Below are 15,368 nucleotides of genomic sequence, written 5' to 3'. Positions count from 1 at the left end.
CGTGTATGACGTACTATGACGACAGTCACACATTGACTGCTGAGCGAACTGAATTTCCTGCAGCACTGATTGGACAAGCAATGTAATGTGATCATCTGCAGCCAGTGATGGCCAAGCCGGCGTAACATAACTAACTAAATTGACATGTTGAGTCGGTGTGTGTCTTAACCTCCCTGGCAGAGGCGCCGCCGAACCCCTGAGACGATTCGATCAAACCTCGGTTAAAAATCATTGAGGCATTTTTGAGGTTCACTTGAAAAGAAGGGGACATGACAATTTTTAAATTGAGACTTTATGACATCTTTTTCAAGGAATCCGTCCTGCAACATTTCAGAATGTCAGACAGTTTTTGATTTAAAAGTGTATCAACTTTTATTTTTTCAGTCAAGAAAACACAAATAGTAATCATGAAACTGTTTATTTGAAACAAATTATGATCAATATATATAGCCCACAACATAATCACTACGTTATGTCATTACGTCGTAATGACATAATGCATAAGCACATATCAAGGTGGGGGGGACTCCAGATGAATGGTGATTATGTAACACCAATTCAAGGACAAGTCTCATAAACTGCGATCATAAAACATGTGACACGTGTTTAAAATCTTACACCCACAAATGATCAGTCCAAATCATTTTCATTCACGTTTTGAGAATTGCTGAAAAAGAAAATCATCAAAATACAATGCAAGAGACTTATTTGTATTGACAGCATAGCAGAGCAGACATTTATACAACCCAGAAGGGTGCACCATTTGGTACCACAAAGTCGATTATCACCTCTCCCAAAGGGATGGTAAACAACATTCAATCAGTAAGGGTACACTTGCACATGTTGGTCCTATTGGCAGTCCTCAACTTCGGCAGACATGCATGGTGGTTACTCGTGCTGCAGACATGTTGCATTGCAGCATGCTGGCAAGGGTTTTATGAAACAAAAATATGGCAATTGAACAAAGTCACAATTGTTTTCCTTCCTAATGCCAATTGTTGTCAATTCTTAAATTCATACTGTGTAGAGCATCAAACTGTATTTTCGTGTCTCGAAACATTTTCAGTGGGACAATTTCAGACACAAATATAGATTCTAGTTGCTGAACGCCACGCACATGAGAAATGCACTTCCGTGTTAGCGAGAGTTGCGCTACGCAGCCACGTGCTGTCTCATTTCACGTGTGCCAGTGGATGAAATAGCGGACAAGGGTTATGCAAGTACAAAGTGCTACTGAGCAACGCACAAGTTGATGGAGTGAACATACACACGCACGCAAAAGTGACAAGCCCTTCCGTTGGAGCATAAATTCTTATTGGTCATTAAATAGCAGTTGCAGTACAATGTGAAATTCATTATTTTAAATTTATTGTTGACTTTATGAAGGGTGATGACTGTCATTAAGTTGAAAAAAACCCATACATACTTTCCACATCCTTTTGAATTAATATTTAGTTTTTTCTTCAAGATAGATACATAGTTTTCACTGAACCCATAGTAATATTGTTATCCATAGAGATGTCTGGGAAAAATATCGAGATAAGAAATTTTGGCCATATCACACAGTCCTACGAGTCATTTACTGTTAGAGATGGGACACACCATGCCCGCGACATGAAAAACCGTCGCTGTGCCAAGCCTTTTTAATGAGCAAGGGAGTGGGAGATGAGTTGAACTGCCAAATGGAGGATCTGTGCGCCCTCTCAAAACCTTCGCCATCCTCGGTGCAGGCTTCTGGTTTGTTATGTCCACAATGTGAGTGGAGTCTGCTCGTAAATTAACCTGCTGAGACACCAGACCAAAGCAGCACTCTCTTCAACATGCTCGCAAGGTTGGAGGACAAATTAATTCCAGCATTGTCCATGCATTTGTAACTCGTGAACGAGCACTCTGGGTGCCGCACTTCCAAATCCACTCATTCTCCAAAGTGTATTTTGTGCCATCATAACAGCCCCCCAGCACTGCATCTTTCACATCGAAAATGGAATCTCTCTCGGTAGACATATTTCATAGTATTGCCTGGGAACGATACGGCTTCATTCTTTCAGTATCGACACAATAGATGTGTTCCATTTAGCGTAGCTTTGTGTGTATATCATTGTACAGTCTAGGCCAGGTCGGAAACCTTTTTGACTAAGAGAGCCGTGAAAGCAAAATATTTGGAAATGTATTTCAGTAAGTGCGCACACACACACACACACACACACACACACACACACACACACACACATATATATATATGTGTGTGTGTGTGTGTGTGTGTGTGTGCATGCGAAAGTGTACGCTCAGTGGCAGAGGTTCTAACAGCAGAGCAGACCCACCAAGACTGCAAACTGAAAGGTACTGGAAAGGCATATGGGAGAAGAAGTTGGCACATAACAGCAGTGCACAATGGCTGGTGACTTTGAGAGAGGAGCACAGCAACCTCCCTGAACAGAACCCAGTCACCATAACAGTGGCAGACATCCAGGAAAGAGTCTCAGATATGAAAAACTGGACAGCACCAGGCCGGACATGGTCCACACCTACTGGCTAAAGAAACTCACAGCAGTCCATGAGCTCCTAGCAGCACAAATGAACCAGTTGCTGAGGGATGGGACTCACCCAGGATGGCTAACCGAAGGGCGAACGATCCTGATTATGAAGGATCCCTCAAAGGGTGCAATCCCTTCTACCGGCCAATAACCTGTCTCTCCACAACATGGCAGCTCATGTCAGGCATCATAGCGGCGAGGATAAGTGGACACATGGATCAATACATGAGCGAAGCACAGAAGGGCATTGATAGAGATACCGGAGGAGCCAAACATCAGCTCCTGGTTGACAGAACAGTCGCACAAGACTGCAGGTCCCGACATACCAACCTGTGCACAGCCTGGATTGATTACAAGAAAGCCTATGACTCGATGCCACATACATGTATCACCGAATGCTTGGAGTTATATCAGGTGAACAGGACCCTAAGAGCCTTCTTTGCGAACTCAATGAGGATGTGGAAAACCACACTTGAAGCCAATGGCAAGCCACTTACCCAAGTGTCCATCAAATGTGGCATATACCAAGGTGATGCACTCTCCCCACTGCTGTTCTGCATAGGACTGAACCCCCTAAGCCAAGACAGACTATGGATACCGCCTCAGATATGGAGCTATGATCAGTCACCTCCTCGACATGGATGACATAAAGCTGTATGCTAAGAACGAAAGGGACATAGACTCCCTGATCCACACAACCAGGATCTACAGCAGTGACATCGGGATGTCATTCGGGCTTGAAAAATGTAGTCGGATGGTGACTAAGACACAAGGTAGTCCACACTGAAGGTGTCTCACTCCCTGAAGGAACAACAGCAGACATCAGGGACAACTACAAGTACCTCGTTATACCACAAGCCAATGGCAACCTCGAACTGGCAATAAGGAAAGCGGCTATGGCCATATACCTCCAGCGGGTGAGGCAAGTCCTAAGAAGCCAACTCAACGGAAAGAACAAGACCCGGGCAATAAACAGCTATGTCCTGCCAGTGATCAGATACCCTCAGGAATAATATGCAGGAATAATAAGGTGGCTAAAGGAAGACATTCAGACCACGGATGTTAAGACCCGAAAGCTCCTAACCATGCATGGAGGGTTCCATCCCAAATCCAGCACCCTGAGACTGTACGCAAGCCGAAAGGAAGGAGGCCGGGGACGAGTGAGTGTGAGAGCCACTGTCCAGGATGAAGCATCCAAGCTCCATGAATACATCAAGGAGAAGGCTCCAACGGATGACGTACTCAGAGAATGTCTCAGACAATGGGGAACGGAGGATGAGGCGCTGGAAGAGGGACCATCATGGGAGGACAAGCCCCTACACGGGATGTACCACCGGACCATAACTGAAGTGGCTGATCTCAAGAAGTCCTATCAGTGGCTAGAGAGGGCTGGCCTGAAGGACAGCACAGAGGCACTCATCCTGGCTGCTCAGGAGAAGGCCCTGAGCACCAGAGCCATCGAGGCCCAGATATACCACACCAGACAAGACCCAAGGTGTAGGTTGTGCAAAGAGGCACCTGAGACAATCCAACACATAACTGCAGGGTGTAAGATGCTGGCAAGGAAAGCCTACATGGAACGCCATAACCAGGTGGCTGGCATAGTCTACCGAAACATCTGTGCGGAGTATAGACTGGAAACCCCAAGGTCAAAATGGGAAACACCTCCAAAGGTGGTGGAGAATGACCGAGCGAAGATCCTATGGGACTTCCAGATACAGACTGAGAAGATGGTAATGGCGAACCAACCGGATATCGTGATTACAGATAAAGGGCAGAGGAAAGCCATTGTAGTGGATGTAGCGGTCCCAAGTGATATCAACATCAGAAAGAGGGAACATGAGAAACTCGAGAAATACCAAGGGCTCACAGAGGAGCTGGAGAGAGCCTGGAAGGTAAAGGTGACAGTCGTGCCTGTGGTGGTCGGAGCACTCGCGGCAGTGACCCCCAAACTGGATGAGTGTTTGCAACAGATCCCGGGAACAACATTGGGCATCTCAGTCCAGAAAAGCGCAGTGCTGGGAACAGCAAGGATACTGCGCAGAACCCTCAAGCTTCCTGGCCTCTGGTAGAGGACCCAAGCTGAATGGGGGACGGACACCACCTGATGGGTGAGACGAGGATTTTTTTATATATACTGTATAACTGTATTTTAAAAGTGAATTCAACAAAATGTCAGTATAATAAGACAGAGGCTTATTATACTAACATTTCAAAGAATATATTCTTTTATATTATTTTGTGATAATACCGTTAATGTGAATGGTTTTCCGTTCCTCACAATTGCTAAAGATCCAGCAAAGCTTGCGGAATTATCGTCAGTTTGCCGGGTCTATACGCAGAGTTGCTGCTGGCTAGCTTGCACCGTGCTCAGTAGCTTACACACTTCCTTTCTGCTGTCTCCCGCTGGGTATTTTCATGCGGACGTAGCATGGCGTGTGTCAAAGTGCCACCTTACATTTGACCGTTTCATCGATGGCATTTTGTCATTGCAAATGAGACACACCGCAGAACCTGTTCTCTCCACAAAGGCGAATCCTTTGGTCCATTTGTCCTGAAGTGTACCATCCTCGTCGTCTTTTTTCTTTTCACCATCTTATTCATCGAAGGATTAGCTTTGAGCTAATGACCGAGCGGGCTGATTCAAAAGGGGGTGTTTACCTGTTACCCAGCAACGGCCAACGTAGGCCAGTATCATCCAATTAAAATTGCTCCTGCGGCCAACTGCAGCCTTGAACAGGACATGAGCAGTGAAAAATCGATGGATGGATTAAACAAGCGAGAATATTTTGTTTTATCTGCGAGCCAGATGCAGTCATCAAAAGAGCCACACCTGGCTCGCGAGCCATCGGTTCCCGACCCCTGGTCTAGTCCAATGTTGACATACGTGCCGGTTATCTAGGGACTGTTTAATGAACATGGAGGCCAGCTATATTCCTTCGAAAATCACTTGCAAAATGATAGAATGTACATAAAAAATTACTAAATGATCAAACTCACTATAGACAGAATATTCACTTTTTACTGCTGCAGATGGCACATGGGTGTGAACAGCACACCTTTAAGAATCACATGTCAAAATTATACAAGCACCAAAAGAGGAACAACGGTTTTCTTTGGTCATTCAACCACAAATGCGGCAGCTTCAATGAAATGGTTATAAATCATTCCTTTGGCACACTATTGAGTTTTTATACCGCAACTACTGTACATCTATGGTGTGTGAGACCATTAATCATATTTGACTGAAGCAAATGTCAACACGTTCCTCAAGCCTGCAGTTGGCAAAGTGTGATCGATGACTCAGAGGAGAAAAGCCAGAAAGCTGGATACACTGCCTCAGTGAACGGAAACACAAACGAGTAGAATGGATAGACTCTATCTGCCACATTGTAGAACGTAGCAGAGCCTGAATCACAATCCAACAACACACCAACACGCTTCGGATGGGGATTCAGGACTTCAATCTCGCTGCTGTCGTGCCAAGCCGACAGCTTAACGTTAAACCACTCCACACACCAAGACTTTGCGTTGCGGCCAAGTCGACTGGTCGGACCTTTGCGGTCAATGCTACCGTAAGCAAAACCAATGCCGATGAAGTTGTTTTGATTGAGCCGAACTTCCCAGTAGTGGCAGCCGCGAGTGAAACCCTGAGAGGTGAGCACCTGAGTGCAGACAGAGAAGCGTTGGGGGCAGTCGAGGTGCGCCGCGGAATTAGGTTGGTCTGACACAGATGCCCTTGTGAAGTGCTCTGTTAGTACGATGCGTTTGTGTGCTGTCTTTGGATCAAAACTGAGCACAGCGGCATCTGTTAGCACAGAAAAAAAGAAAGATCATGTTATTAAAATTACCGTATTCTTCGCTCGCATATCGAATCAAGTGAGCCACAGGTGTCAAACTCCAGGTCCGGGATGCTAGATCCGCCATGCCTTTTTAAAACAAATGTAATACATAATATTTGAACAAGCCGTTTTTACTGGCCTCTGAATTCAAAACAAGTTTGGCATTAATTTCTTGTGTGTATGTCGTATAAGGTGATCATACATTTATTTGGGTTCACGGTCATAACGGCCCTCTAAAGGAAGCCATAAACAAGATGTGGCCCATGACAAATATGTGTTTGACACCTTTGGGGCGGGCAGGCCTGGATGCATATCGACAAAGCAGAGCGAGTGAGTCCCCATTTTACTCGAACACTATCCATCCGTTATCGGAACAGCTGATCCTCACGAGGGGTAATTACGGGTGTGCTGGAGCCTTACGCAGCTGTCTTCGGGCAGTTCGAGGTGCTGCACCCTGAACTGGTAAATTGTTGAAAACATTGACATCTCCCTGAGACCTTCTTAATACTTTGCATGACTCCACACTTTGATTTATCTGAGAGTGTTTATGTGATTTGCCGAGGGCTGGTGATTTGGTTCTCAAAAGAATCCAAACGGGCTCAACAGTTAGCTGTACAGTGGTGCCTCTACTTACGAAATTAATTGGTTCTGGAAGAAAATTCTGAACTTAAATTTTGTAAGTAGAGACGCGTTTTCCATGTAAATGCCCTAAATCGTTCCAAGCCCCCCCAAATTTCAGACATAAATGTTTTATCAAGCATAAAAATGCTTGATAAATCACAATTAGATTATTGCACAATAAATGAGAGTTGTGCATAATGTAAAAAACAAAGAATAAAGAATATAAATGATGGTCATTTAACTTTTAACTGCATCCTCATCATTTTTTCGCCCTCTTTAGTTCATGCTCTCTCTCAGAAGTGGTTTTTGCCTGGCGTTTTGGAAAGAACTGATCCAAGGACGTTTGCCTTTGTCAGCTTTTAACAATCCTTCGAAAATGTCCAAGGCATACATCAGCATAGTGAGCGATCAGCAGACTGTTGAACACTTCTTCTGGGTGATTCACATTTACGTAAAACTATCGGAACACCTCGTGGAATGACCAGGACTCTGCATCGACACATATCTATCAATCTGCACACATAGACATGTACGGTAGAGGTCTTTCTTAGCCAACGGGATGCCAGGATGATGCTCGGTAATAGCCAATGGCAGAGCGGCTCTAAGTATGTTGCGTTCAGGAAAATCTGAGCTGCGATTGGCAGCCCATACTGTATTTTTACCTTTTGTATCTTGAAATTTCTTTCGTAACAAGAGGCAATATTTTCCTATTGAGGCGTTTCGTAACTTGAAAATTTCGTATGAAGAGACGTTCGTAAGTAGAGGTACCACTTTTTGTGAACAACTATTTTTTCTGAGGAAAGTAGAGGAGTTGTCTATTTGCGGACCACGCGCAAATGTACAGAGACTGATTGACACATGTTGAGGCCATTATTTTCGGAAACAAAATAACAATAGGAACATGAATAGGGAAAATAAGAAGATGACATAAATTCTCAAAGACGTACATGCCAGAAGATTGTGTCTATTTTCAGCAGCAAGGTTGGCAGGACGGTCCATCATTTCTAAAGCAAAAATGAGACAAATACGCAAATGCTTAAATTAATATCACATCTATTTACAGGGTTTTACATTATGTATTCATGCAGACAAGTTCAACCTATTTTTTCTTTGGGTTCAGAAGACATCTGAGTCAGCTGAGGTCTGTGTCTTGGTTTCCTATCAAATCCCAGCAGGTTTTCCATAGAATGAGACCTACTTTTCATAGGTTTGTTGCTGTCTTCCTGGAGTGAACTGGGCTTGGTGTGTGTTTCTAGAGACACCATATTTTGACAGAATTAGATCATGTGACTTGGGTTAATGAAGACAATAAAGTATTGTAATATTTTCTCACTCTGTGACTCACTCATCTTGTCAGCTTTGACGTTCACTGCCTTGGCCGCTAGGGAAGGGTTGTTGATTGGATGTCCTGTCTGGGTTTTTTTCTCTAAAAAAAGACAAACAGTACAGTATTTCTGAAATATTTTGTTCTTGAACGTATAATAATACTGTATTTTCCGCACTATAAGGCGCATCTAAAAGCATTCAATTTCCTCAAAAGCCGACCGTGCGCCTTGTCTAAGGATATTTGGCCCCTTGTGGATGTGAGCCCACGAGGTTTGTATGCCTTTTTGTATTTTAGATGTTCTGTAAAGTGCTTTGTTACAGCTGCAGCGGGCATGAAGGCTTTATATAAATAAAGCTGTATTGTCTTGTATGGTATTGTATTCCAATTAGCATAGCTCCATCTAGTGGATGCATAACACAATAGCAGCTACAATTGTAGCTCTATGCCTTATAATGCAGTGTGCCGTATATATGAAAACAGTTTTAAAATCGGTGTTTCATTGAAAGCGCGCCTTATACTCCGGAGCATCTTGTAGTGCAGAAAATGCGATAACTGTCAGTGTTGGCACAAAACCTTCAGGCTTGTCCTACAAATGGAAAAAAAATGTCAAAAGCCTACAAGAACAACGTTATTTGCAATTAATCATGGTGGTGGGCGTGTACTGACTCCCATGAGTTTGAATGTGATTGACTTTCAAACACAGCCCCATCCCAGTTACATAGTGGGTGCACACAACCATATTAATCTCATTTTTACTTCCCTTCTAGAAAATATATTTTTTAATTGAGATGTCCAGGTTAAAGGTCACATTATGGGTGGAAAAAGGTTTGAGATAATCTTTCTTGGTATCACTTTTCTAGACCACTAACATCTGGCATTAAAATTGATTTTTCTATCCACTGTACATATGCTGCTACTGAAATTGTTACCTGTTTTAGTTAATGGTGGTCTGGCACCAACAGGTTGATTCAGGATGTAATACATCTGTTTCTTCAAATTAACAGCAAATTCCTCGTTTGCTGTCACCTTTTTGGAGTTAAAGTTAATCCGAGGGGCGTATGGATCAAACGCCGCAGCTTTGGGCAGGTTCAGTGAAGCCTGTGGGGAGGGAAGCACAACTGTCAAATGGATGCTGCTGATGCAACAACTGATATAGAATTGGATACAAAAGTGGTGGCTGTTATTTATTTTTTTTTTTTTAAAGTATGAAATCCAGAGAACACACACCCAGTGCATTTACATGCACACACTGTGTTACAAATAATATCCGCAGTTCTAGTTTACTGTGCTGGCTGTAATACAATCCTGGGCCCACCTAAATGCCCTTCTTCAAAACTACAATTGCTGTCAAAATGCTCTCTTAGTGTACTGTATGTAGCTGTGCTTATTAAAGCAAGGAGAGAGAAAGGCCGGCTGTTTATTTGAGTCCTCGTCTGCTAGCTGGACAAGCAAGGTTTTTCCCATCATTGCTCTTACCTGGGAAAATCTTTGCTGACCATCAAGCAAATAACACAAACCACTGGATACGAGTTGGGCACAAAGCGGCTGGTTTCTGAAGCGACTCGGAGGGAGTGGATGGTGGGGATCATATTTACTGGAGGACATACTCATTTTAAATAACATTTGCAATGAAATGTATGAACTGTCAAAAACATCCGGACTGACGGTTTGGGGGAGCGGGTGGGCTAGCCCTACGCCCGAAGTTTGTAAGTGTAAATATTTCATTATATTCCATTACAAATCACCCGCAGTGTGGTTATGATTGGTTATGACCATGTTACCAATATAAGATGCTGCACTTGTCACTGGAAATTTAAAAAATCCAAATAAATATGTTTTACATTAACGTCATGTATTAGTCGGATCAAAATGACAAATGCGTGAATGAGTGAGTGTGTGTGATAGGAAGTGGGAGATTAAAGCAAACTGCAAAGATTGTAGTTATAGCAATAGCTGCTCATGTGAAAAGGGTTTAGAAATATTTTGAAGCTTCCAAATCTATCCATAAGGGGTGGAACGGTTCACAAAATACACGGTTCGGTTTGTATCTCAGTTTTGTGCTCACTTTTGTGTCTGTTCCAAAGCTGGAACCAAAGGAGGCACAATTGTTCCATCATGTTGCTTGCCAAAACACAGTTAAAAAAGAAGAAGAACAAGAACAAGAACTAGTTGCTGGAATATTAGCTGTTTCTCAATGTGAAGAATACAGATTACAGTCTTGCTAAGAACGGTTTCTGAGAAGGTGAGTCTCTGTAAATTGGGACAGCTGTGTACTTGTTAACTTCTGACATAATTCCATACTAGCAGCACGAAATGTACCTTGGGATATTTTCCTACACGTATATAGCCGATGCATCCTTAGTTTTAGCTAGTTGACAAAAACAACATCCCGGTCTTCCGTGTGTTCTTTGTTCATTCGTACTTGCAATTGGAACAGCACTTGGGGCGCGACTGATGACGTTTCACAAGTTCACCGGGACGTACTGTAAGAAGGGACAGGAACGTCAATTGAGAATGAGACTATTGTCCACTAGCTGTTGTTTACCCCTGTCGATTTTTTTTCTCTGCCAGGTTCCGTGTTGTACACGTTTGTCTTTCCTGCAAGTATTTCCAGTTTTTCTACTCTATTTGTAGCTTCACTTGTATACTGTAGTGCATTTTCCCCTATTGTTTAGTACCCGTTTTTTTTTTTAATCTAAAACCTGTTTGGTTCACACTGTTTCCATTTTATGTTTCGAGTCTTAGAATTTCTCTGGTGTAATGTTGAGTTGCTTTCTGATTGTTCTCAATGTGTATTCTTTTATTCGTGTTGGTTCCTGCAGGGCAGAGTTTTTGCGTCTTTCTTTTTGCCGTACACAAAATTCAAGTAAGTTAGTGTTTCTCCTGACCAAATGATGAATCTGGACCTATTTTCCGAGTCAAAATTCCATGGTTGCAAGGTATCAAGCGCGACACAAGATGTCGAGGATCATCAGTGTGCTGAAGGAGAGAACAGAAAAAAAGCCATTGTCGTTATCTTACCTGAAGAAAGGCCATTGTTTGTGACTGACAAAGTAGACTCTGGATGTCCACTTTAGCCTTGTTCAAGCTTTTAATATTTTCAGAAAACATTTTCATGAGAACCCTGATCTTGGTCTGAGACGACTCGAGTTCTTCGTCCACCGCGGTCATAGCGGCGCACTCTTCAGCGGCCAGCATGTTTCGAATCTGTTCGTACACACGAGCCATTTTCGACTTCTTGGTGGCGGCGCTGCCCTAGAATGTGAACACAAAAGGATCAACACCCAATATTATGTATGTCACCGCTTCTTTACAAATGTCTTTTTAGTGAGTTTAACTCCTGACAGCTGAACAAACACTAGCTAGGGCGTGTTGTCACAGAGCTACGGGACTCGTTTTGTGTTCTACTGCTTCAACGAATCAGAAAACCTTTGGCAAGCAAATTTGTCATGACAAAGAACAACAAAAGGTTGCTGATAAGTTATTTTCTCTAAGCTATATATATGATCCCAGCCCTGTAAAAAAATAAAAGTCAATGAGAATGTTTAAAAGAAAGGGAGACATTTTTACAGTACACAACCAAAAAGAGGAGGAAAAACACATTTTTAACAACTAACCTGAACTAATTTCATGTGTCTTTACAGAGAAAATTCAGTAATGACTCGCTTCAAAAAACAGTCATACCTCGGTTTTCGACCATAATCCGTTCCAGAAGGCTGCTCGAAAAGCGATTTGTTCGAAATCCAAAACTATTTTATGAGCCCATGATTAGGGGCGAGTACATTATGCAGAAATAACATAAAAACAGTCAGATTTGCGTAAATCACAATAAACACGTCTGCTCACAATGAACGCTACATGAGGAAGCGTCACTTCCTCGTGTAAGAAAACCGAGAGGAGTCAAGTGGCGGATTCGGGTCACACTGGAGTGAACCTGCCCCCATATGCAATAAAAGCGTGTGATTACCTTCAGGGAAAGCTGCATGTCTGTTATTTGAGAAATGACGGTCTCATTCTGTTTAATCTTCATGTTCACCAAATCCAATTTCTCACTGAAGTTGGACTGCAAAGACAATAAAAGCAACGCGATTGATCAATCCCGTTTCATGGGTTGCACTAACAATCATTACATTTCATTTGACTTTTGACTGTCACAGGTGTGTCTCAGTGCGAATTTGGACAAAGTGTAATCATGATGTGGACAATTTTCATGTGAATTGTACAAATTAGATCTGATTTGATCAGGACGGATCTTTAAGAATGGCAAAGAAGTTGAATTAAAAACTTTGACATTTAACATAAAACAAAAACACAATATTTAACAAAAGAAAAACAACGCCCATAGTTCTTTGGACCACAAACTATTCATCCATTAATTTTTCATACCGATTATCCTCATTCACGGATGACATGGAGCCCATAACAGCTGACAACAATTGTCCCCAACCACCGAGCCGCAGACCGGTACTGGGCCGCGGCACATTTGGTACCGTGCCGCAAAGAGACAGACCAAGATCTTTTTATTGAAGGATCAGAACTTAAAACATTTTTGTGTTGACATGAAAAGGCATATTTATAATTCCTGATTGGTCATTTTCTTCATACTTTACCATGTTATTTTATTTTATTCTACATTTGCTGTACTACTGAATAAAACTGTTTGAAAGGAAAAAAAAGTAACAAAAAGTTTAATTACTCTATAATTATCTTTGTTTTCAGTACCATTGTTTTAAAACTGGCAATTTAAAAGCAATGAAAAAAAAAGGTTGCCAGTACATGGCAGGCTGATTGAACGCTCCAAATTGTCCCGAGGTGTGAGTGTGAGCGCGAATGGTTTTTCGTCTCTGTGTGCCCTGCGATTGGCTGGCAACCGGTTCAGGGTGCCCCCCGCCTACCTCCCGAAGACGGCTGGGATTAGGCTCCGGCACGCCCCGGGACCCTTGTGAGTATAAGCGGATCGGGAAATGGATGGATGGATATTGCAATCACGTGCAGCAATCTTGTGGGAGGGAGCCGGAGTACCCGGAGAAAACCCACACGGCGCGTTGACAACATGCAAACTCCACACTTGAAGGCCGGAGCCGGAATCAAACCCTTCACCTCTGCAATGTGAGGCGAACGTGCTAACCAACTGCCCACCATGCCAGCTGTTTTTTTAAGAGATATTCAACAAATATGAAGATAGTTTGTATCGTATTTTCTGAGGTTTATCTAAATTCCCATGAGAGGCATATAAAAGGGTTTTATTTAAATGACTCGGCCTACTTTGATGGTTGCTTTGCTCTCAACCTTCTGAAATTGTCTCCATTATTCTACATTTTAGTTACAGACCTTTTGCTTTTCCCTCTGCTTCTCGGGTTGGATGAAGTTGCAGGTTTTGTGCGCTTGCTGGAGGCAGAGGGTGCATATGAGGCGGTCGTGTTGGGTGCAGAAGAGCTCCGTGAGCTTTTGGTGGTCGGGGCAGATGCGCTCCAATAGGTCGCCGACGGGTTCGGTCAGTTGGTGCACGCGGAAAACCGGGCTGTCGCGGTGCGGTCGCAGGTGCTCGGCGCAATAGGAGGCCATGCAAGTGAGGCACGTCTTGACCGCCTCCGCCTTCATACACGTATCACAGCGTGTGGCGGCGGCACCCCGGCCCGCTTCGCTTTTCGCCCTTTCGGCCACGGACACATCAGTCGAGCGTAGTTTAAAAGTGTCGACCACGGCGCCGAGGACGGTGTTTTTCTTCAGTTCCGGCTTGATCGAGTAGTGGGTCCGACACTGTGGACAGCTGTAGGTTTCCTTCCAAGTGGACAGGAGGCACTGCTGGCAGAAGTTGTGGCCGCAAGGGGTGGTCACTGGACAGTCAAAAGTGCACAAGCAAATACTGCAGGTCAGCTCATCACCCAAGCTGAGTAGAGAGAATTCACCGCCGTCTGCGTCCGCCATCGTGACGCTTCAATGTGAGCTGAAGAGAAGAGCGAAACTCAACTTTGCTTTTCCACGAAACGAAAGTAGAGCTGCGCCTTTTGTCACGTGACTGTCTGTTGGGAGGTGAAACTCAAAAGGGCAAAACAAGGGAACAAATTACAAGCATCTTTTTTGGTTATTACAACTCAGTCATTTTTGCATAATTCCACAAGATTACTCTAGTTAGAAAAACTCTTCCTTTAATACAAGGATGGTTTGTTTTATACTCTACAAGCTTATTTGGGTTGAACCAACTTAATTTGAATTACACAAATGTAATTGTAGTACCTTATTCTTTTGCAGTTATTCTACTCAAAAATGCCCATATAAATTTTTATCTTCTTTTTTTTTGGAGTACAGTACTGGTTACATTGGGGGGGGGGGGGGGGTTTACTTGTATTGCGCTTTTCCACCTATACGGCACTCAAAATGACTCGTTTAACTACTGATAATGTGGTATCAGGGGGTTCTGTAGCTTGCACGAGTACACTTCAACAAGATAACAACAGCCAGGCATTGAACCCACAACACTGGATTGGGAGACGACCGCTCTACCACTGAAACACACCGGCCTATTGTATCTAACTGCTGTGTGGTCTACAGTCCAGTTGTCCTCAAAAACTAGAAGAAATACCTAATGAGTGACTCATCCGCTTGTCTAATTAAAATATTTCTCATATTAAATGCCACTCCTCATTTTGCTTCTCTTGAAAGTACTCATCTTATTCTCAGAATTTTTTCCATTCATACATGCTGTATTCATCCATCCATCCATTTTCCAATCCGTTTTATCTCACAAGGATCGTGGTGGGTGCTGGAGCCTACCTCCGCTGTCTTCGGGCAGTAGGTGGGCGACAGAACCGGTTGGCAGCCAATTGCAGGGCACAGACAGATGAACAACCATCTGCGCTCACACCTAGGGACAATTTCGAGTGTTCAATCAGCCTGCCATGCATGTTTTTGGAATGTGGGAGGAAACCGGAGAAACCGGAGGAAACCCACACAGGCACGGGGAGAAAATGCAAAGTCCATGCAGGAAGGCCAGAGCCAGGGTTGAACCCATGACTCACTGCGAGGTTGACGCGCTAACCACTG

At 43.4% G+C, this 15,368-nt stretch overlaps 1 protein-coding gene across 4 annotated transcripts; it reads right to left on the bottom strand.

Annotated features, from left to right (window-relative positions):
• Positions 1 to 402: 402 nt before the first annotated feature.
• trim25 (tripartite motif containing 25) lies at positions 403 to 14,294 on the bottom strand. Of its 4 annotated transcripts, none has more exons than XM_086119775.1 (8): positions 13,656 to 14,294; positions 12,292 to 12,387; positions 11,346 to 11,579; positions 9,254 to 9,422; positions 8,331 to 8,423; positions 8,097 to 8,249; positions 7,945 to 8,001; positions 403 to 6,342 (listed from the first exon to the last, which is right to left on the bottom strand). In XM_086119775.1, the coding sequence occupies exons 1-8, from the start codon at positions 14,250 to 14,252 to the stop codon at positions 5,804 to 5,806; spliced, it is 1,938 nt and encodes a 645-aa protein (XP_085975901.1). In that variant the 5' UTR covers positions 14,253 to 14,294; the 3' UTR covers positions 403 to 5,803. The 4 variants fall into 4 exon arrangements, with proteins under 4 accessions (XP_085975901.1, XP_085975903.1, XP_085975902.1 ...); XM_086119777.1 differs by having other exon boundaries at positions 8,196 to 8,249; XM_086119776.1 differs by having other exon boundaries at positions 8,343 to 8,423.
• Between the last annotated feature and the right edge of the window lie 1,074 nt (positions 14,295 to 15,368).

Source organism: Hippocampus guttulatus, chromosome 9 (assembly GCF_054856545.1).
Source record: "Hippocampus guttulatus isolate MCC_2025c chromosome 9, RoL_Hgut_1.0, whole genome shotgun sequence".
NCBI lineage: Eukaryota > Metazoa > Chordata > Actinopteri > Syngnathiformes > Syngnathidae > Hippocampus > Hippocampus guttulatus.
Note: the sequence above shows the minus strand (reverse complement) of the source record. Positions and strands in the feature narration are given on the sequence as shown.